General features: G+C 44.5%; 1 protein-coding gene across 1 annotated transcript; it reads left to right on the top strand.

The window, feature by feature from the left end:
• Window positions 1-14,104: 14,104 nt before the first annotated feature.
• Window positions 14,105-23,683, top strand: LOC120034322 (nuclear receptor subfamily 1 group D member 1-like). Its single transcript, XM_038980833.1, has 7 exons — window positions 14,105-14,604; window positions 18,116-18,394; window positions 18,537-18,770; window positions 18,891-19,546; window positions 19,668-19,853; window positions 19,987-20,197; window positions 22,677-23,683. The coding sequence occupies exons 1-7, from the start codon at window positions 14,544-14,546 to the stop codon at window positions 22,871-22,873; spliced, it is 1,824 nt and encodes a 607-aa protein (XP_038836761.1). The 5' UTR covers window positions 14,105-14,543; the 3' UTR covers window positions 22,874-23,683.
• Window positions 23,684-23,970: the final 287 nt, after the last annotated feature.

Raw genomic sequence — 23,970 nt, 5'->3', positions numbered from 1 at the left:
AATCCCTGTTTTAGGTCAGTTAGGAACACCAATTTATTTTAAGAATGTGAAATGTCAGAATAATAGTAGAGAGAATGATTTATTTCATTCAACAACTGACACCCACGAAGCATCGTTACCCATTGCTCCACAAAAGCAACTACTTCAGGTCTCAGAGCGAGTGACGTCACCGATTGAAATGCTATTAGCGCGCACCACCGCTAACTAGCTAACCATTTCACATCGGTTACACTCACCCCCCTTTTGACCTCCTCCTTTTCCGCAGCAACCAGTGATCCGGGTCAACAGCATCAATGTAACAGTTTAGCTTCCGTCCTTCTCCTCGCCCCTACCTGGGCTCGAACCTTCGCACCACCGCTAACTAGCTAGCCATTTCACATCGGTTACACCCACAAATTTTCTATAGGATTGAGGTCAGGGCTTTGTGATGGCCCCTCCAATATCTTGACTTTGTTGTCCTTAAGCCATTTTGCCACAACTTTGTAAGTATGCTTGGGGTCATTGTCCATTTGGAAGACCCATTTGCGACCAAGCTTTAACTTCCTGATTGATGTCTTGAGATGTTGCTTCAATATATCCACATAATTTTCCATCCTCATGATGCCATCTATTTTGTGAAGTGCACCAGTCCCTCCTGCAGCAAAAGCACCCCCACAACATGATGCTGCCACCCCCGTGCTTCACGGTTGGGATGGTGTTCTTTGGCGTGCAAGCCTCCCCCTTTTTCCTCCTAACATAACGATGGGCATTATTGCCAAACAGTTCTATTTTTGTTTCATCAGACCCGAGGACATTTCTCCAAAAAGTACGATCTTTGTCCCCATGCGTAGTGCGGCTTTTTTATGGAAGTTTTGGAGCAATGACTTCTTCCTTGCTGAGCGGTATGACGGCTGCGTGGTCCCATGGTGTTTATACTTGTGTACTATTGTTTGTACAGATGAATGTGGTACCTTCAGGCGTTTGGAAATTGCTCCCAAGGATGAACCAGACTTGTGGAGGTCTACATTTTTTTCTGAGGTCTTGGCTGATTTCTTTTGATTTTTCCATGATGTCAAGCAAAGAGACACTGAGTTTGAAGGTAGGCCTTGAAATACATCTGCAGGTACACCTCCAATTGACTCAAATGATGTCAATTAGCCTATCAGAAGCTTCTAAAGCCATTTTCTGGAATTTTCCAAACTGTTTAAAGGCACAGTCAACTTAGTCTATGTAAACTTCTGACCCACTGGAATTGAATTATAAGTGAATTATAAGTGAAATAATCTGTCTGTAAACAATTGTTGGGAAAATTACTTGTCCTAACCAACTTGCCAAAACTATAGTTTGTTAACAAGAAATGGTTGAAAAACGAGTTTTAGTGACTCCAACCTAAGTGTATGTAAACTTCTGCTTCAACTGTATATCCATAAAAAGTAGGCCAGTTGATTCATGATTTAGACTGGCTGAGAAATCCTGCTTGCCTCTCTGTCTACTATGGGACAGCTGGAGATCGAATTTGAACATTGAAACAATGTTGCAAATGTCAGAGAGACAGACAGCAAGGTTTATACAAATTTCCTCTGTTGAAAACTAAATGTTAGTCTAAGATGCTTTTTATAGTGGAGATCAAGTTTATAAATTGCCTGACTGGGGAGATGAGACAGAGGATTGCGCAGTCAGATGGAACAGAGTAAATAGGCATTTTAACTTAATAGATTTAGCAGGTGGTAATTTGTTGAATAGACAACAGTTGGAATGCGGTTTTAACCAATCAGCACTCAGGATTAGACCCACCCGTTGTATAATTAAGCAATAAGGCATGAGGGGGTGTGGTATATGGACAATATACCAGGACAGAGTGCCTGGACACAGCCCTTAGCCGTGCCTTATTGCTATTATAAACTGGTTACCAAAGTAATTAGAGCAGTAAAAATAAATGTTTGGTCATACCTGTGATATAAGGTCTGATATACCACAGCTGTCAGCCAATCAGCATTCCGGGCTCGAACCACCCAGTTTTTAATGAATCATAATGCACTGGCAATACTTCTATAGGGCTTAATCATGGGTCTGATAAATGGTCTCCGAGGGGATCAAATTTGATGACTTGAGACTGGATAGAAAATAAAATAACTTGAGACTTGATATGGAGCCTCAAGATTCGGGACTTGACTTTGACTTCATACTTGAAATTATTTTGCCAGGTTTAGTAACATTTTGTCACTAATTTTGTTGCACACAGTCCATGGATTATTCTCCACACACCCAGAGACAGTAGCCGCAGCATCATCTTTGTCAATCAACACAGGACAGGTGAGCTAGCGAACAGATTGCTGATTGGTACAGCCATAGGATCAGGTGCAGCACAAACGTCAAATTGTAGGGAGAGAGGATTGCCATAATAAATACAATATGAAGCTTCAAAAATAGTTTGGAATCAAGAATATTATCCATTTACTTTGCAAGCTCACCAGCGTTCAAGCAACATTTACTAGCATAGGCCTACTTGTCTTTTGTTATGTCAAAATTGCTTTAAATTGATAATTTGATGCATTTAGAATTTTTTGTTAAAATTATTACGGTGTGGAAGACGCATCATAGGCGTCTCTCCACTTGCACTCTCCAAACTCCTGCCAGTGGAGAGAGAGCGCTTGTTTAAATGTTTGTGGTTGCTTTCACAAGTAAAATAAATGCATATGTGGTAAATCTATATTCCATCTAATCCTACAATAATTGCTAGCGTTTCATCATTCCATCCCAGTAACTTTAAATTGCAACACACGTTTCCTGTTTGATATCATACATTTTCATTTAGCCTACCATCAAATCAAATCAAATCAAAACATTACTTAACCTCTGAGTGGGCGCAATGTTTACTGTGCACATGTGCACATGTGCACATTATTGACTCATGAGGTAGACGTTCAGTTTGAATTTAAATGCAATCTATGGTTTCCTTTGTTCATATTTCACAGGCTACGTCAGAATTCCGTGACTGTGTCCTACTTCTTTGTCATTCTGGTTGTACGTAATAGTAGCATGTGCGCATAGAAATAGGCTACGTTGCCTGCACGCCATGCTTTGGAGTCAGTAAGTTGAATAAGATCAAATGATTGTTCCATTTATGAATGGTGATGAAATATCATTAATAATCATAAGTCTGACTAATGTAACAATGGATGTGGAATATGCATTTTACATTGTAGAACCAGTTTATTGGTTGTAATTGCCAATTGGGTAATTGTGTGGTCCTGGGAGGGGCTAAGTGCCCATACAGTGCATTCAGAAAGTATTCAGACCCCTTGACTTTTTCCACATTTTGTTACTTTACAGACTTGTTCTAAAACGGATAAAATTGTTTTTTCCCCCTCATCAATCTACACACAATACCTCATAATGACAATTTAAAAACAGGTTTTTAGAAATTTTTGCAAAATTATACAAAATAAACAACTGAAATAGCATATTTACATCGGTATTCAGAAACTTTACTCAGTACTTTGTTGAAGCACCTTTGGCAGCGCTTACAGACTCAAGTCTTCTTGGGTATGACACTACAAGCTTGGCACACCTGTATTTGGGGAGTTTCTCCCATTCTTCACTGCTTCACTGCTCAAGTTCTTTCAGGTTAGATGGGGAGCGTCACGGCACAGCTATTTTCAGGTCTCTCCAGAGATGTTTGAACAGGTTCAAGACCGGGCTCTGGCTGGACCACTCAAAGACATTCAGAGACTTGTCCTGAATCCACTCCTGCGTTGTCTTAGCTGTGTGCTTAGGGTCGTTGTCCTGTTGGAAGGTGAACATTCGCCCCAGTCTGAGGTCCTGAGTGCTCTGGAGCAGGTTTTCATCAAGGATTTCTCTGTACTTTCCCTCGATCCTGACTAGTCTCCCAGTCCCTGCAGCTGAAAAACATCCCCACAGCATAATGCTGCCACCACCATGCTTCACCGTAGGGATGGTGCCAGGTTTCCTCCAGACGTGAAGCTTGGCATTCTGGCCAAAGAGTTCAATCTTGGTTTCATCAGACCAGAGAATCATGTTTCTCATGACCTGATAGTCCTTAGGTGCCTTTTGGCAAACTCCAAGTGGGCTGTCATGTGCCTTTTATAGAGGAGTGGCTTTGGTCTGGCCACTCTACCATAAAGGCCTGATTGGTGGAGTGCTGCAGAGATAGTTGTACTTCTGGAAGGTTCTCCTATCTCCACAGAGGAACTCTGAAGCTCTGTCAGAGTGACCATCAAGTTCTTGGTCACCTCCCTCACCAAGGCCCTTCTCCCCCGATTGCTCAGTTTGGCCTGGCGGCCAGGTCTAGGAAGAGTCTTGGTTGTTCCAAACTTCTTCCATATAAGAATGATGGACTCCACTGTGTTCTTGGGGACCTTCAATGCTGCAGAAATGTTTTGGGACCCTTCCCCAGATCTGTGCCTCGACACAATTGGGTGTGGACTCAGCCTGGAATCAAAATGAATGACTGACCAGAATCGGCCCAAGGACATTTCGGTCTACCGGAGGAATTCAGCGAACTTTGCCGGCATCTTACCAGAATCCCATGCAAATGTAAATAAATGTATACAAAATTACCTGCTTTTGTCATTTTAAATATTACTATTATACTGTAACGACCCTGGGTTTATAATCAGAAGATTCTAGGTAATGTAATGAAACAGCAGGGAGCTGAGGTCTGGCGCGCTATCGACTGTGCCGCAAAAGCATGCTCGTGCGGCAGAGTCGATTTCCGCGCTTATAAACCCAGGGTCATTACAATACATTTTATGCATACAAATCATACCCATCCACCCCCAAAAAATGTTATTTCGGAGGAAACACCGTACACTTGTGACCGTGTCAGCGCGCATGCGCCGGGCCAGGCACAGGAGTCGATTGACGCGGCTTCGGGCGATTAGAGAATTGCGTAAAATGTTCGTCACGTTTACTAATCACGTTACTTATCTGGCCAGCCACCACGAGACAGCAGGGAACGAGTCAATTAGGGCACGAGTCAATTAGGCCTACAGGCATGGCAGCTTCCCAGCTAGTGTAACGGATGTGAAATGGCTAGCTAGTTAGCGGGTACGCGCTAATAGCGTTTCAATCAGTTACGTCACTTGCTCTGAAACCTAGAAGTAGTGTTGCCCCTTGCTCTGCAAGGGCCGTGGCCTTTGTGGAGCGATGGGTAACGATGCTTCGTGGGTGACCGTTGTTGATGTGTGCAGAGGGTCCCTGGTTCGCGCACGTGTCGGGGCGAGGGGACGGTTTAAAGTTATACTGTTACATTGATGCTGTTGACCCGGATCACTGGTTGCTGCGGAAAAGGAGGAGGTTGAAAGGGGGGTGAGTGTAACGGATGTGAAATGGCTAGCTAGTTAGCGGGTACGCGCTAATAGCGTTTCAATCAGTTACGTCACTTGCTCTGAAACCTAGAAGTAGTGTTGCCCCTTGCTCTGCAAGGGCTGCGGCCTTTGTGGAGCGATGGGTAACAACGCTTCGTGGGTGACTGTTGTTGATGTGTGCAGAGGGTCCCTGGTTCGAGCCCGGGTATGGGCGAGGGGACGGACTAAAGTTATACTGTTACACTAGCACAGTGGGCACACAGTGGATCTGGGGGGTTCTAAAGAGCCATGGCAATAAATAGTTTACTGGTTATGTTTTTCTGCATGCAGTAAAACAGTTTCTAAGAATTCCAAACCAACACCCATGAAGTCTTTCAATAACAAGTAAGACAACAATAGTCACCGGTGGAGCCACGTGTGCTTGGCATGCATACTTCGTGATGTTATCATGCACCTCCCACGGATGCAAAATTAATCGACATTTACATTTGACAATGAGTGACTGCTTTGTAAGTACGCCTACGCCTAACCAATTTCTATTTAGAAGTGCGCCTATGTCTGCTCGACAGGCTTGCACGCACACATAATCAAGTTATTCCTCCCCTTGCTTGGTATTGCGCTGTTTCGAATCACATTGCTGTCGGACACTTGTACAGCGAAGTTAAAGCTGGAATCCTTATAAAGTTGCTACATCCATTTTTGGACTTATACATTAATTATATATACCATTATTTCTTGAATAATGTAACTTATAAATGCCTCATGAACTTAGTTCAACTATCGTACTCACAATACAAGCTTGCTTTAAATGTAAACAAAACAAAACAGGTTAAATTTAAAAAAAATACATGTTAAATCTATAGGCCTGATTTTGGTATGTCCTTGCATCCATAGCTCTGTCTATGAATTTGAGAGTGGTTACATTTATTCAGGCCCATGGCTCAGCTTTTTACCAAAACACAGGGGGTGACCCTTTGATATTGTTTCAATTATGGATTCTAGCTTGGAAATGAATGATAGTCTACCGATCTTAGATAACTGCTTTCGGGTTACTTTCTCTCCCGCGCTATATGCAGCAGCAGCAGCACAGCGGGTAGCATAGACCTCCTCATTTTGGCTTTTAAATACGTTTTATCACGGGGAGTGCATTTACTAGATGCGTGGAGGTAGCCTAACTCTGCAGGTGGTAACAGCCTTTGTTCAAGATTCTAGAACAGTCCCCAGCTAGCACATAACGTTCTGAGAACCATGTGTTTTTTAGAGCTTGGAGAGAGCATGGTTGTCCTATGGTTATTTTGCATACAACCGTCCCGCAACTTTCTGGGAATGGTGAGGATAGTTGCTTAGCTTTGGCACATTTGCAGCACATTCAAGGAACCTGAAGAAAAAAAATCCTGCTATTTCATAACTTTAACAGAACTTTTCTAAAAGTTTCAAGATGGCTTGACATTGGGAATGTTCTCAAATAGTTCAGACAACATTAATAAACAACGTTCTTCTGTGGAAATTTCAGTACTTCAGAATAATGTTTCCTCCAGGTTTCCTTATGGTTCTATTTAAAGTCAAATATTTTTCCATGTCTGTGCTTGGAGTCTAAAAAAAGTTGACCCAAAATAAGATAGATGTGTTATTAAAAGTCTTATTGAAATATTGCGTGAAAAGTTGAACCCTTTAGACTCCAATAGAATTCTAGAATGCTGCTGTAGATTACTGAGAATTTTCAAGATAAAGGTCATTTTCTCACACATTTCAAGCAGACAGACATAGCTCAAAAACAAAGAACAAATGACAACTACAACTTAACTTACTTTTAAAGAGCACAACCTCTTCTTTAATATGACACCACATTCATGTTGATAGGAATAACACTAATTTTGTCTTCCATTGTGTAAAGACACTCTCTATCAAAAAACAACTAACATTCAACACAAAAAAAAACTAGAGTATTTAATTGTAAAATATTTGACTAAATTACTCACTCAAAATGTAGCAAGCATAATATACTGAACTAAAATATAAACGCAACATGTAAAGTGTTGGTCTCATGTTTCATGAGCTGAAATTAAATATCCAATACATTTTCCATATGCAGAAGAATCTTATTTCTCTCAAATGTTGTGCACAAATTTGTTTACATTCCTGTTAGTGAGCATTTCTTCTTTGCCAAGATAATCCATCCACCTGACAGTTGTGGCATATCAAGAAGCTGATTAAACAGCATGATCATTACACAGGTGCTCCTTGTGCTGGGGACAATAAAAGGCCACTAAAATGTGCAGTTTTGTCACACAACACAATGCCACAGATGTCAAACATTTTGAGGGAGTGTACAATTGGCGTGCTGACTGCAGGAATGTCCACTAGAGCTGTAACCTGAGAAATTAATGTTAATTTCTCTACCATAAGCCGCCTCCAATGTCATTTTAGAGAATTTGGCAGGACATCCAACCGCAGACCACGTGTAACCACGCCAGCCCAGTACCTCTACACCCTGCTTCTTCACCTGCGGCATTGTCTGAGGAGTGCGGTGCTGAGGAGTATTTCTGTTTGTAATAAAGCCCTTTTATGGGGAAAAACTCATTCCGATTGGCTGGGCCTGGCTCCCCAGTGCACCCCTGCCCAGTCATGTTAAATCCATAGATTAGGTCCTAATGAATTTATTTCAGTTGACTGATTTCCTTCTATGAACTGTAACTCAGTAAAATAATTGAAATTGTTGCATGTTGTGTTTATATTTTTGTTCAGTATATATTCTACTTAAATATTATTTACATATAAATAAAAAAATAGATCCAAAATGTGACCAGAGGACAATATTCAGAAAGTATTACAAAACCCACACAAAGTAGGCTATTTGATTGACAATGATTCTTACTTCTGTAACAATGTAAAAATGCAAACAACTATTCAGGGACTATTTAAAAATGTAGGTAACCTCTCTCAATAAGATTTAGTACAGACCGGGCCTGACACAAAATGTACAAATAGTAGCCTACTTCGACAACAATTCAGTGAATGCAACAAGTATTTCATATTTCACACTGTCACTTTAATGTTTGCATTTAGCCTACAACATATCATGGAACTTCTGGAAGCACTGCCCCATCCTGCAAAGTGGCACAGAACACGTAGAGCACCCAAAGGAGGTTTCTACACATTTCTCACTCTTTGCCCAGCGTCCACTCCGGATGCACACCACGCACCCTGTCTTGCGCCCTTCCGACTTCACCTGCTTCAAAATAGTTACAACTCGGTCCACACACCCTCTTGGCTCCCCTCTTCCTGCCACTGTAGCCATATTACAAAATAAATGCACTAGCTGCTTTTTGAATGGCTTCAGGGACCAGCACCTGTGGTTTCTAGGAAGTGGCTTTTGCAGGGTACCCCACACAATGTACGCAATTATGATGTTCATGTTGAGCATCCCCCAAAACACATACTTACACCATTTTCTGCCTGTGCCTCCAACATCGTAATAAATCCTCAGTCAAGATGGTCAACCAGGCCCATTTTCTTGTTGTAATCCATTACAAGCTCTGGGAAATATATAAGTTCCTACCACTTTTAAAAATAACTCCAAAACCCCTGCCACTGTCACTTTAGAGCCAGGCCGTGTGGTACAAGGGTGAATGGTGGGACTTGGGGCTGACACAATCCATGGAAACGTAAGCTCCCCTCTCGGGTGTGCTCTCCCTCTTCCCTTCCCTCCTCCTCTCGCTCTGCTTCCTCCTCTCCCACTGCTTTGTACTCTCCCTCTGCTTCGTCCTCTCCCTCCTCCTTTCCCTCTTCCTCCTCCTCTCCATGTTCCTCTCCCTCCACTCTCCTCTCCTTCGCTCTCCTTTTCCTCTCTTCCTCTACTCTCCCTCTACTCCTCATCTCTATCCCTCCAATCATCTCTAACTCCTCTTCCTCCCTTCCTTTTCCTGCTGAGCCCTGACTCTCCACATCACTTCCCTTACTTTCACTGACCAAGAGGAACATGGGGTATTGTGTGTAGATTGATGAGGAAAAAAACAGAATAAGGCTGTAAAGTAACAAAATGTGGAAAAAGTCACTGTATCTGCACCTAGCAAACATATAACCTAAGCCCAACATATAAAAACGAATTACTCTATCCTTAAATTCAGCCTAGATGTTGGAACATTGCTCTGGGGACTTGCTTCCATTCAGCCACAAGAGCATTAGTGAGGTTGGGCACTGATGTTGGACGATTAGGCCTGGCTCTCAGTCGGCGTTCCAATTCATCCCAAAGGTGTTCGATGGGGTTGAGGTCAGGACTCTGTACAGGCTAGTCAAGTTCTTCCACACCGATCTCGACAAACCATTTCTGTACGGACCTCGCTTAGTGTACTGGGAGCATTGGTGCAGCGTAGGGGGCTCTTGATTAGCGCAGCGGTCTAAGGCACTGCATCTCAGTGCTAGAGGTGTCACTACAGACTCTGGTTCAATTCCAGGCTGTATCACAACTGGCCATGATTGAGTGGCGCACAATTGGCACAGTGTCATCCGGGTTAGGGTTTGGTCGGGGTAGGCCGTCGTTGTTAGCTGAAGAGGCCCATTGGACAAATTCTTTGGCCACTACACATATTTTGCCAATTGGCCTGAACTCTTTTACCACACGGAGCCCTGCTGATCCATGACGACTGGTCTGCCGACGTAACAGCACGAGGGGGCTACAACAGACTTCTTCCGTCGCGACATCCCTCTAAGGCCCTTCTGCTAGCTTGCTAGCCCCGGCCCGCTAGCTGTCTGAATCGCCGTGTCTCCAGCCCGCCGAGTTACTCACTGGACCCCTATGATCACTCGGCTACGCATGCCTCTCCCTAATGTCAATATGCCTTGTCCATTGCTGTTTTGGTTAGTGATTATTGCCTTATTTCACTGTAGAGCCTCTAGCGATGCTTAATACGCCTTAGCTAACCCTTTAGTTCCACCTCCCACACATGCGGTGACCTGGTTTAAATGATGTTTCTAGAGACAATATCTCTCTCATCGTCACTCAATGCATAGGTTTACCTCCACTGTATTCACATCCTACCATACCTTTGTCTGTACATTATGCCTTGAATCTATTCTACCGTGCCAGAAACCTGCTCCTTTTACTCTCTGTTGCGAACGTACTAGACGACCAGTTCTTATAGCCTTTAGCCGTACCCTTATCCGACTCCTCCTCTGTTCCTCTGGTGATGTAGAGGTTAATCCAGGCCCTGCAGTGCCTGGCTCCACTCCCTTTCCCCAGGCGCTCTCATTTGTTGACTTCTGTAACCGTAAAAGCCTTGGTTTCATGCATGTTAACATTAGAAGCCTCCTCCCTAAGTTTGTTTTATTCACTGCTTTAGCACACTCTGCCAACCTGGATGTCCTTTCCGTGTCTGAATCCTGGCTTAGGAAGACCACCAAAAACCCTGAAATATCCATCCCTAACTATAATATTTTCCGACAAGATAGAACTGCCAAAGTGTGCGGAGTTGCAATCTGCTGCAGAGATAGCCTACAGAATTCTGTCTTACTATCCAGGTCTGTGCCCAAACAATTTGAGCTTCTACTTTTAAAAATCCACCTTTCCAGAAACAAGTCTATCACCGTTGCCGCTTGCTATAGATCACCTTCTGCCCCCAGCTGTGCCCTGGACACCATATGTGAATTGATTTCCCCCCATCTATCTTCAGAGCTCGTGCTGTTAGGTGACCTAAACTGGGACATGCTTAACACCCCTGCCATCCTACAATCTAAGCTTGATGCCCTCAATCTCACACAAATTATCAATGAACCTACCAGGTACAACCCCAAATCCGTAAACACGGGCACCCTCATAGATATCTTCCTAACCAACTTGCCCTCCAAACACAACTCTGCTGTTTTCAACCAGGATCTCAGCGATCACTGCCTCATTTCCTGCGTCCGTAATGGGTCTGCGGTCAAACGACCACCCCTCATCACTGTCAAATGCTCCCTAAACACTTCAGCGAGCAGGCCTTTTTAATCGACCTGGCCCGGGTATCCTGGAAGGATATTGACCTCATTCCATCAGTAGAGGATGCCTGGTTATTCTTTAAAAGTGCTTTCCTGACCATCTTAAATAAGCAAGCCACATTCAAAAAATGTAGTACCAGGAACAGATATAGCCCTTGGTTCACTCCAGACCTGACTGCCCTTGACCAGCACAAAAACATCCTGTGGCATACTGCATTAGCATCGAATAGCCCCCACGATATGCAACTTTTCAGGGAAGTTAGGAACCGATATACACAGACAGTTAGGAAAGCAAAGGCTAGCTTTTTCAAACATCCTGTACCACAAACTCCAAAAAGTTCTGGAACACTGTAAAGTCCATGGAGAATAAGAGCACCTCCTCCCACCTCCCAGCTGCCCACTGCACTGAGGCTAGGAAACACTGTCACCACCGATAAATCCACGATAATTGAGAATTTCAATAAGCATTTTTCTACGGCTGGCCATGCTTTCCACCTGGCTACCCCTACCCCGGTCAACAGCCCTGCACCCCCCACAGAAACTTGCCCAAGCCTCCCCATTTCTCCTTCACCCAAATCCAGATAGCTGATGTTCTGAAAGAGCTGCAAAATCTGGACCCCTACAAATCAGCCGGGCAAGACAATCTGGACCCTCTCCTTCTAAAATGATCCGCCGAAATTGTTGTAACCCCTATTACTAGCCTGTTCAACCTCTCTTTCGTATCGTCTGAGATCCCCAAAGATTGGAAAGCTGCCGTGGTCTTCCCCGTCTTCAAAGGGGGAGACGCTCTAGACCCAAACTGCTACAGACCTATATCTATCCTACCCTGCCTTTCTAAGGTCTTCAAATGCCAAGTTAACAAACAGATCACCGACCATTTTGAATCCCACCATACCTTCTCCGCTATGCAATCTGGTTTCCAAGCTGGTCATGGATGCACCTCAGCCACGCTCAAGGTCCTAAACAATATCATAACCACCATCGATAAGAGACAATACTGTGCAGCTGTATTCATCGACCTGGCCAAGGCTTTTGACTCTGTCAACCACCACATTCTCATCGACAGACTCAATAGCCTTGGTTTCTCAAATGACTGCCTCGCCTGGTTCACCAACTACTTCTCAGACAGAGTTCAGTGTGTCAAATTGGAAGGCCTGTTGTCCGGACCTCTGGCAGTTTCTATGGGGGTGCCACAGGGTTCAATTCTCAGGCTGACTCTTTTCTCTGTATACATCAATGATGTCGCTCTTGCTGCTGGTGATTCTCTGATCCAACTCTACGCAGACGACACCATTCTGTATACTTCTGGACCTTCTTTGGACACTGTTAACTAACGTCCAGACGAACTGCAATGCCATACAACTCTCCTTTCGTGGCCTCCAACTGCTCTTAAATGCAAGTAAAATAAATGCATGCTCTTCAACCGATCGCTGCCCACACCTGCCCGCCCATCCAGCATCGCTACTCTGGACGGTTCTGACTTAGAATATGTGGACAACTACAAATACCTAGGTGTCTGGTTAATTTGAAGGGGTGTCCGCATACTTTTACATTTTTACATTTAAGTCATTTAGCAGACGCTCTTATCCAGAGCGACTTACAAGTACATACATTCATACTTTTTTTTGTACTGGCCCCCTGTGGGAATCAAACCCACAACCCTGGCGTTGCAAGCGCCATGCTCTACCAACTGAGCTACACGGGACTTTTGTATATATAGTGTATTATGGTTAGAAAAACAAGGCCGTTCGCGACCGCTATACTATTTTAAAGAAAGGTCATCGACGGCTGCTATGGGTTCTAAAGAGTTTTAAGGAAGTTATAAAAAAAACTCTAAATAACCTCTATAATTTCCATCCTCAGACCGTTAATAAAACCTCCCAGAAAAACTTTCAAGAAACCAGAGCAAAACGTTCTCAGAACCTCCCTGCAACCTAAAAAGAAACGTTCCCATAATAGGCTAAATTTTCACTTCAGTTCACAGAATGGTTACTAAACATTCCATTTTACCAGTCTGGAAACGTATGGGTTCGTTCCCAGAACGAATGGGAAACCACAAACTTACGTTCCCACAACTTCCAATGATCCAAATGTACTAGCTGCGTGTAATGGGAAATAGATGAGATTTTCAGGGGTAGTCGCAGAATGGGGCTAGGTGATCTTTACATGTACCCACAGCAGCACAGTGTGGGGGTGTGAGGACAATGTGCACAGCGTAGAATAGAGTGGGGCGCTGTAAACAGTCTGGCAGAAATGGTTCGCTCCTTTTGATCCTGCAGAGTTTTCCTATTACAAAACACTGGTAATAAAATGGTAATAAATAAGGTATTATGATACTTATCTGCATTCATTCTGGAGAGTTCTTGGACAGTTCTTTTGTTGTATTCTATACCACCATCACCCCATTCCCATCGCTTGCAATACTGCCAGGAAAGCTGAATAAAACCTAATCTTTGTTCTTGATGATATTAAGATGTTTGAAATGACATGTTCCTCGCTTCACAACAGGTCGCACTAATCTTTTCAATGTATCAAGTGAATGTCTGTGGTCACATCCACATTCCAACCAGACATGAAAACGTCCAATTAAACCCAAATTAGACATCATTTGAATGATGGATGGAACATGTGCCATGGCATTGCGCAATGGCGTTGGGCAATTTGGTGATATTAAAACATTGTCCTATCCCCTAAAGTTAAAATGGCAGCGTTAAAATATTATTTCCCCACATTTTTCGTAGGCGTTTTCGTAGGCGGAGTTACCGTCTCCATGTGAGCAGGTTTTTTTTTTATTTTTTAAAGCTAATGTGTTCGGAGAAAAAAGTGTGTCACTGGGGCACGAGGCACTCCCCGGGGGTCACATGGTCCCGTTTTCAGCCCCGTGCGGGCATGCATGCAGTGCGTCCTTGTTCCTTTCCTAGGGATGAGGGAGACTGAGCAAAACCAGGCCGACTTGGAAACTGCGGTTCAGACCTACACGGATAGAGCCTGTGACAGCATAGACGCTTTTCGTAATTTCTTTCACTGGCAGTGCTCACAGAGAAGTGATTCACATTACGCGGGAACTTGCTCGATAGCGGAAGCATCCTTTGGTATAGTTTATTAACCCTGGTTCTAAGTATTTTAATGAGTATTCGAACTCAAACAGAGCTTTTATTATAGTTACATAATGACATCGTTATAACAGAGAATAGAGGACCTGCTTTTTGCCAAGGGAAATTATCCTTTCCTAAACTGTTTTCTATTTTCACCGATATCTATATGAATGTTTTGGAGCTCAGGATGGCAACAACAGCAATGGACACAAATAACAACAATACAGGTAAATATTCAGTATTATTTTGTTGTGCGTGTGTAATGGATACCGTATTTGGGGTTAAAATGTGTTTTACGCATTGTTTTGGCTACCTGGCTTATTGGCAGTCTGTTGAAGCTCTTTACAGTTTGTTGTTTATCAGTCCGCAATGCGTAAATCAATGATGAGTTGTATTGTATTGATGTACACCTGTCGATTAAGTAGAGCCACTTTTGTATGTGATTTACGTGGCTGATGGAATCATCCTTCTGATGCACTAGATGGGGTAAAGTTCAATGGGTCTCTGTACAGTTCTCCTCATGCCAAACCTCAGTGCATGACTGACGAGGCTTGAAGTAGGCCTATTTCTCATACAGTGTGTATTTTGAATTCACTGACGACTGTGTGTTATCATTACTGTAGCCTATAGATTTTTACCCCAACCGTTCGACATAACTGTCATTGTCAAGGTCGAAATACTGGCCTCAGTAAAAGTAAAATGAAGAAATGTTGTATCAAGAAGTATTTAAAACACGATACATTGTTTGATGGTGTACGTGTGGTAGGTAGAACATCATGTGTTACGACACAATGCTAAAATAGTTCGAGGGGAAGTAGGTCATATCAGGTGGACGGATATCTCTTTGATGCAGACATCCGCGCAAGTTTTTGCCCAATTCACATGGCCCGCCAAGCTAGCCATGTGCGTTTTGTTTTCATTCACTGTTCTCCACCAATCTCCATTGGTATAGAGAGCAAGCTCATTACATAATTGCTCGTCAGAGTCCCATGGGTGACGCAGTCTTGGATGCCATGTGTGCACTGCTATTGGATAGCTGGCGGGTGTAATTCTTGCGATTCGATCCGGACATCATTCAGTCACGTGTTATATTGAAAAGTGGGACACGAACATTTATGTAAGGCATAATGTTTTGTTTCTGACATAATTACACAGGCATAACCAAATACTTGCAGGGTGATTGGGACATTCCCTTTCGTTATCTAAGATGTCCAAAATATTGGGTTTACCTTTATTATATTATTATTATGGCAAGGCGATAGTAGGTCTAATAAAGCATTTAAATGTTCATTCATTTGAATATAGGTCGTAAATGCATTTGCAATACATACAATGATATTGTACAGCTACACCATAGCAAAGTGAAAATATAGATAGATACCAAGCTTTTCGGTTATATTCAGCAAGTATATTGTAAATTACATGATAATATCTTGTGGGAATTGGCTGTCTATTGGGTACCATGGATAGCGCTAAGCGGGAGGGAACGTGAGGCTGTCCTGGAAACAGTTGGTGTGGGCGTGTATTGCACAGCCAGTCAGGTTGCCAGTCTTTTTTTGGTTGCCAGTCTCGTTGAATAACCTGAGGTTGGAAGCGCGCACGTTGAGTAAGGGCGTGACTAGAATGTACTCCAGCCAGCCTGCTCTAGTGCTGCTCCTCGAGCAACACAAGTATGCAGCCGAGCCTGTTTTCATTCTATGGCTCTCCCATGCATAGCTTTCGATGTATTATTATATTTCTTTCAAATACTTCACTCTGAATGTATGTTTGCTCGCTAAGACTAATTCAATATTCATAGCTATATCTATTGATGTGTTTTCCTCATTTCACATTGACTGTACACGTGTTGGTTTAAATGGCAGGTCATTGATTTTGACACAAAAGCAATCTTACTTTTCACTCACTGATTGGTTATTGTGGGTAATACATTTTTCAGAGATAGAAAGACAGGAGGTGGAAGACAGAGCAAAAGGGAGTGAAAACATGAGTTGGAGAGAGAGGGAGGAGCCGTAATACTGTAGAAATATGCAGGACAAGGAAGTACACTTGTTGTGGATGTTGTGGTGACACCTGACACAGTGACCCTATAAGACCTTATGTTCCTTTCCACAGTGAAATATGTTTCTCCTCCAGGGCTGCCTGGCTGGCTGGATTCTTAGATTGGAATGTCTCAAAAAGAACAGAACAGGACAGACAAACGTTCTGTCACTGTTTTTTCAATCAGGAAATTGGAATTCATCCTGTGTCAGGCTCACAGAACCGAGTTTGGTTTTGTTAAGCACAAAACAATGATCCCATCCTTCAATAGTCCCCACCCAAACATACAGTAGGTGGGCAGCTTGCCATCAATGCAGGGAAATTAAATCATAAAGACGGTTTTCAAGTGCATCATCAATTGAAGCCTCAACAACACCAATAAAATGTATTGCAAAGGTATCAAAGACTCCTTAAAACAACACATTATCGACTCACAACAACACATCATCTCCTCACAACAACACAATACAGTTGATCTGGTATTAGAGCACAGGTTAATTGGAGTCAACAGGAAGTGCAGAAAGTCTTGGGCATAAGCTTTGTAGGTTCGGGTTTCGGCAGGGATGCTGTTAGTGGCAAAGGGCTGGGCACACCATTTGGCATTTAAAAAGCGATTAGCCATTCCCGGTAGCCTTGTGCGTGGCACCCCCCGGTGACCGGGCACGAGTTGGTGTGTGGGTGGCCAGCTGTGGCGAAACGTGATCCTTGGACGGAACTTGTGAGAATTAGCCTTCACAGCGGGAGAAACCGAGACAGCTGGATTAGAACAAGCGGGAGGGAGAAGGAGAATGAAAGTGAGAGAGGGAGAAGAGAAACAGAGTATGAGCAAGATAGAGTACAGAGGGGAGGGGGTGTGGTGAGAGAAGAACAGGGAGTTTCAAGGAGAGCGAAAAGGGAGAGTTGGAGAGAAAGGGAAGTAGGGCAAGTGAAAGTTGTCAGGAGAGTTCCAACAAAGAGAGAGAGAGAGAGCACAAGAGTATCTAAATCCACTCGTGTGGGTGGCTATGTCTGGCCAATGAGACTGCAAAACAGCAATAGCACAGTCTGTGCTATTGGGCAGCATCCAAAAAGAACGTGCTCATTCTCCATGCTGCAATAGCTTCTTCCATAATGTAAATAATGTTCTGTAGGTGATGCTGGCTCACGTGGCACAACAATCTTGCCCTTATGGCTTCCTGTAAATGTACTCTGTGGTCAGGGCTTCTGTTTTGGTAAGAGGGGTGACCTCTGAGCTAGTAAAATAAACGGAAAGCCAGTCAGGGCAGCCATTCCTGCCAACATTTCCTGGAAAGCAATGTTCTTTTCCAGTCACTTGTCTTCTTGGACTCTCCCCAGCCACCCTGTTGCTATGGTTATCCTAACATTGCCACAGTTTCCTTGCATAACTGTCCTGGGTAGCTAAGGGAACATTTGGAATGTACAGAATGATACAAAGTTGCAGCCGCCCCCTCGTTCTTTTGTCAGTGAACATGAATGGGCGCAATATCAATCCTAACCAGTACTTGTCCTCTCTTGAACCCTCTTCCTCTTTACCTCCTCTGTTTTAGTTTCCATCAGTCCTCACTGTCAGTTGACTGATGTCCAATGGTTAGCGAGTCAAAGAACGGAGCACCAAATGTGACAAATCAAATGATCTCACTGTTTTTAAACCATGCATCCATTCTAACAAGTTGTCCTCTCGCTTTTTATTTTGTCCACCAGGGGGCGTAATCTCCTACATCGGCTCCAGTGGCTGCTCACCAAATCACACCAGCCCGGTGTCTATGTACAGCGAGAACTCCTTCGGAGCCTCCTTCCCTCCCTCCCCCAATGGTTCCCAGAGCTTCTCCAATGCCTACTCCGGCAGCGGCAGCTCCAGCTCCTCCAATGGTGATGATGGCAACTCCTCTTCCGGCTCCGGAGGGTCCCCAAGGCCTAGGGGTCGTAATGACAGCAGCATCTCTCGCTGCTCCACCAGCAAGTCCGTGGCAAGCCTTACCAGTGAGTAGACCCCCTTACCAGAACCCCAATCCTTTATATGACTCCAGATTGTGCACCCCTATCTGTCACTGCTGGAACTGCAGCTTTAAGTGTTTTTGGAATTTGGACTCATTGTCGGTTCTACTCTTTATGTTTGTAACAGAACTGAATGGGATGGTGCTGCTGTGTAAAGTGTGTGGAGACGTCGCCTCAGGCTTCCACTATGGCGTCCATGCCTGTGAGGGCTGCAAGGGATTCTTCCGACGCAGTATCCAGCAGAACATCCAGTACAAAAAGTGCCTGAAGAACGAGACCTGCACCATCATGAGGATTAACCGCAACCGCTGCCAGCAGTGCCGCTTCAAAAAGTGTCTGTCCGTGGGCATGTCCCGTGATGGTAAGTACAGCTTCACAGGCTAAAACATGACACATATAGCCACAAAAGGTCTAATAGATCTGTTACACTCTCATCCCTGTTAGGACAGTTGACTCCACGTGTCTCTTTCTCTCTCCCCAGCTGTTCGCTTTGGCAGAATACCTAAGCGTGAGAAGCAGCGCATGCTCGCAGAGATGCAGAGCGCTATGAACAACATGAACAACATGAACAACGAGTTCCAGCTGGCCAGCCTGACCCACAACTGTCCCCCTTCTCCCACTTCCTCCTCTCCCTGCCCGGGTCTGACTGTGGCACCCCAGCCTCAGGCCCTGCCTTTTGCCCCTTCCCCTTGTCCTCCAGCACAAGCCCCTGCTTCCCTTCTGCCCCCACCATCCACCCAAAGCCCGCCACTGTTGGCCAGCTCTCCACCCCTGTGCCCCAGCCCTGGGGTGGACTGCACCATAACGGCCATTGCCCGGGCGCACCGTGAGACCTTCGTCTATGCCCACGACAAGCTGGGCGAGTCCACGAGACAGCATAACGGAGAGGTGGACAACTGGGGCTCCAACTACTGCCCTGCTGGCTACCATCAGAACGGCCTCAACACAATCTACCACCACAACAACAACGTGGCCCTCCAGCACCATGGCTTCCAGGCCATGTCTGACAGACATCACCAAAACAATGGCAAGCAGTTCCACAACAGCAACCTGTTCGGGAGCCACCAAGGCATTGAGACCAGCAGCGTTCCCCAGGGGCAGAACTTCCCATGGAAAAACCTCAAGGACATTGTGCTGGTGAGTCACTGAACAGAACAGCAACATTGAAAAGATCTTGACGTCAAAGATTGTCAATAATAGTGGCAGGTAGTCATAGCATATAGGAAAATGCTGATTACGATTCTCCTCGCTCTTCCAGGCATGTCCAATGAACATGTGCCCCCAAGACGAACCCAACAAGACCCCTCAGGAGATCTGGGAGGACTTCTCGCTCAGCTTCACGCCGGCTGTGCGCGAGGTGGTGGAGTTCGCCAAGCACATTCCAGGGTTCAGTGCACTCTCCGAGAACGACCAAGTCACCCTGCTCAAGGCCGGCACCTTTGAGGTAGGCATCCGTGAAATGTGTGCAAACACAGATATGCAAAGAAACTTCACGCAGGGATAAACAAAAAATACTCACAACTTGAGAAGATACAATGACTCACCACTCACTTACTTTTCCCTTTCTTCTGTTACAGGTCTTGATGGTGCGCTTTGCCTCCCTCTTCAACGTGAAGGAGCAGACTGTCACCTTCATCTCTGGTGCCACCTACAGCCTGGAGGCCCTGAAGGGCATGGGTATGGGAGGCCTGCTAGACACCATGTTTGAATTCAGTGAGAAACTCAACTCCCTGGAGCTTACGGCCGAGGAGCTGGGTCTCTTCACCGCTGTAGTGCTAGTGTCTGCAGGTAAGAACAATGAGAAGCCTTATTACTTTAACAACCTATCTAAGCAGCCAGAGCGAAAGTACTGTACTTCTCCTGCCAGTAAATCACCATGACCAATGTTCCCTCTAAGCTGCACGCAGGTGCACAGCTCCACCGGGACTGCCCCGCAGAACAAATAACAGCCCGCGCAGAGAAGCACGAGATTGAACTTCACTCAACTTTCTGGAGTTTTCCCCGTTAGTTAACACTATCAACGTTTCCATTTACCGTGGGAATTGTGATCGAATTAACGCAATATCAAATCAAATCAAACCAAACTTTACTTGTCACATGCGCCGAATACAACAAGTGTAGACTTTACCGTGAAATGCTCACTTTACAAGCCCTTAACCAACAGTGCAGTTCAGGAAGAGTTAAGAAAATACCAAGTAGACTAAAATAAAAAGTAATAATAAAAAGTAACACAATAAGAATAACAATAACGAGGCTATATACAGGGGGCACCGGTACCGAGTCAGTGTGCGAGGGTTTCAGGTTAGTTGAGGTAATTTGTACATGTAGGTGGGGGTGAAGTGGCTATGCATAGATCATAAATAGCGAGTAGCACCAGTGTACAAAAGGGAGGTTCAAAGTAAATTGTCCAGGGGTGATTTTATTAATTGTTCAGCAGTCTTATGGCTTGGGGGTAGAAGCTGTTGAGGAGCCTTTTGGTCCTAGACTTGGCGCTCCGGTACTGCTTGCCGTGCGGTAGCAGAGAAAACAGTCTATAACTTGGGTGACTGGAGTCTCTGACAATTTTATGGGCTTTCCTCTGACACCGCCTATTATATAGGTCCTGGATGGCAGGAAGCTTGGCCTCAGTGATGTACTGGGTCGTTTGCACTACCCTCTGTAGCGCCTTACGGTCAGATGCCCAGCAGTTACCATACTAGGTGGTGATGCAACCGGTCAGGATGCTCTCAATGGTGAAGCTGTAGAACTTTTTGAGGATCTGGGGACACATGCCAAATCGTTTCAGTCTCCTGAGGGGGAAAAGGTTTTGTCGTGCCCTCTTCACGACTATCTTGGTATGTTTGGACCATGATAGTTCATTTGTGATGTGGACACCAAGGAACTTGAAACTCTCGACTCGCTCCACTACAGCCCCGTCGATGTTCGGCCCGCCTTTTCCTGTAGTCCACGATCAGCTCCTTTGTCTTGCTCACATTGTGGTTGTTGTCCTGGCACCACACTGCCAGTTTTCTGACCTCCTCCCTATAGGCCGTCTCATCATTGTCGGTGATCAGGCCTACCACTGTTGTGTTGTCAGCAAACTTAATGATGGTGTTGGAGTCGTGTTTGGCCACGCAGTCGTGGGTGAACAGGGAATACAGGAGGGGACTAAGTACACACCCCTGAGGGGCCCCAGTGTTAAGGATCAGCGTGGCAGACGTGTTGTTGCCTACTCTTACAACCTGGGGGTGGCCCGTCAGCAAGTCCAGGATTCAGTTGTACTTTAAATGCAACATACCGAAACAAAACAAACTATGCAAGATATTTTGTTGTAGGCAGAACGCATCGGAGTAGGATTCTATTGTGTTGACACGTACGACTCAGCCCATACTCTACACAGACCGGTACGGCATAACCAATCAGAGCTGCAGTAGGCCTATATGCAAATATTGCCATATATGGATCTGTGGCATTCACTTTGAACTGGACTGTGTTTACAGCATGAGCGGTCATGAGTAGATTCACTTGTTTTGAGATCAAAGCAAGAGATGCATGCAGCCACGTGTGTACACTTGTTCATATCCTTTGATAGTTATGGAGTTATTAGCCAAGTTATAGATAATTTGTATTCAGCAATGGGGGGAGTGATTGAGCACAAAACGTGAATATTTCTAGACATCTTTGAAAAGGGAGTTGGATAAGAGCTTTTTTGTGTCTTAAAGGGGCAGTGTTGTATTTTGAGAGAGTCTTAAATAAGCCAATAGGCAGTAGCATCATTTGTCTGATTCACTGTAATATTTTGTAAAGTGGTTTCATCGAACAACAACATTTTCAGTCAAGCCCTGCATGTTTTTTCAAAAGTCTAATGGAATGTATGCCTACATTGAACACCACACATTGGCTGCTACTTTTGGCTGAATGATAGAACAGCCATTTCCATGTTAAAATGTTATGGAATGTATTTTTCCATTATTTTTGATGGTAGGCCAATCTGGTAGGCCTACATTATGATCAAATAGCCACAGTAGCCTACTTGACCACTGTCTGAAACTGTTACTTAAAGTGGGTACAGCCTCAGCGTTCACAGGAAGTTGCACAGAATTTCCACAATGTTCAAGTTTGCACTCAGCAGACCTGACATTTGCTTAGTGCCGGAAAAAATTATGGGAAACATTGACGATGACACTTGAAACTTTAAAAAATGACGCACTATTATGGCATAGTAATGGTCTGTACTAAAGTGTAAAGTAGTCTAACGGTGCTCTCTTTCTTCTCTGTCCTCTTTCAGATCGTTCAGGCATCGAGAACATTAACTCAGTGGAGCTGCTTCAGGAGTCTCTGATCAGAGCGCTGCGTGCCCTGGTCAGCAAGAGCGACCCCTGTGACGCCTCTCGCTTCACCAAGCTGCTGCTCAAGATGCCCGACCTGCGCACACTCAACAACATGCACTCAGAGAAGCTGCTGTCCTTCCGCATCGACGCATAAGAATGTCACCACTGATGACAAGAAAACCCGTCTGGACTCGTCGCTCATCTCCACCTCACAGACAGTGGTGGTTGGGCGGCTAAGGGGCGGGGCAAGTTGGGGGAGGTGACGGGGGGGGATCTGATTCCGCCTGCTCGCTTGCCCCCTTCAGGGACACCCGTCCGCCTCCGAGTTGACTGATGTGCGCTTCAGCCAATAACATGGCCAAGAGACAGTGACTGACAACTGATAGGGGTAAGGCCAATAGACCCATGGAGAGGAGGGAAACAAATCCCTCTACATAAATTATTTTGGGTGGAGGTTGGGGTGGTCGCAGCTCAAAACTTCCCAGAACAAGTGCCCCCTCTACACCAGCCGGTCTGAGGGGGCCAGAGACCACTTGTCGGTTGAGGTGAACCAAAAGCAGCATGGGGCTTTTCTACCCCACATGTCCAGCTAGGCCTGTTTCCTTCCAAGAGGCTGCTAGATGCATATTAAAACCATCTGCTCTCTGTTTTATCATGACTGTAAATAATTAGTAAAATATATGCTGTGTTGTATACTTTATTCATACTGCAAACTGAGTTTGTACAAATGTGTAAATATCTAGCTACAAACATCAATAGGCCTACTTGAAATGTTTGAAAAATGTGTATAATATATATTTTTTTGTTAAGATGAACTGCTTTAAGGTGCAAAGTTATAAATGTGTGGGTACAAATGTATAAAATTCAATTTGAGTGTATGCGTATGAAAAACAATATCCAGACTTATATTTCAAAAATGTTTTATGTAATGAAGGAATTATATATATAAAAATACTTACTTGAATTCCTTTGTGTGATCTTTTTCTGTAGTACCAATCTTGTTATTCTACTTCTGTCTGGGACTGGGTTGGAGAGACATCACCGAGCATTTAGAGGGCTGTGCTATGTATCAGTCAGCCACATGTCACAACACTTACTTAGGATGCTGACAACACTAAAGTGGGAATAACAGTTCATACTGACCAATGACCAAGGCTGCACATTTTCTTGGATTAGGTCTTAGTTATGGAATCCATTTATAGTTTGAGTAACCCAGTCCACGTTGACCATGAGATGAACTTATTTGAAAGG

This window comes from Salvelinus namaycush, chromosome 41 (genome assembly GCF_016432855.1).
Source record: "Salvelinus namaycush isolate Seneca chromosome 41, SaNama_1.0, whole genome shotgun sequence".
NCBI lineage: Eukaryota > Metazoa > Chordata > Actinopteri > Salmoniformes > Salmonidae > Salvelinus > Salvelinus namaycush.
The sequence above is the reverse complement of the archived record's forward strand: the minus strand, read 5'-3'. Positions and strand labels throughout refer to the sequence as shown.

Bases quoted from the DNA above. Each gene is read 5' to 3' on its own strand.
- LOC120034322 (XM_038980833.1), top strand. From the start codon at position 14,544: ATGAATGTTTTGGAGCTCAGGATGGCAACAACAGCAATGGACACAAAT. The intron at 18,771-18,890 runs GTAAGTACAGCT...CTCTCTCCCCAG, and splicing joins CGTGGGCATGTCCCGTGATG to CTGTTCGCTTTGGCAGAATA. The intron at 20,198-22,676 runs GTAAGAACAATG...GTCCTCTTTCAG, and splicing joins TGTAGTGCTAGTGTCTGCAG to ATCGTTCAGGCATCGAGAAC.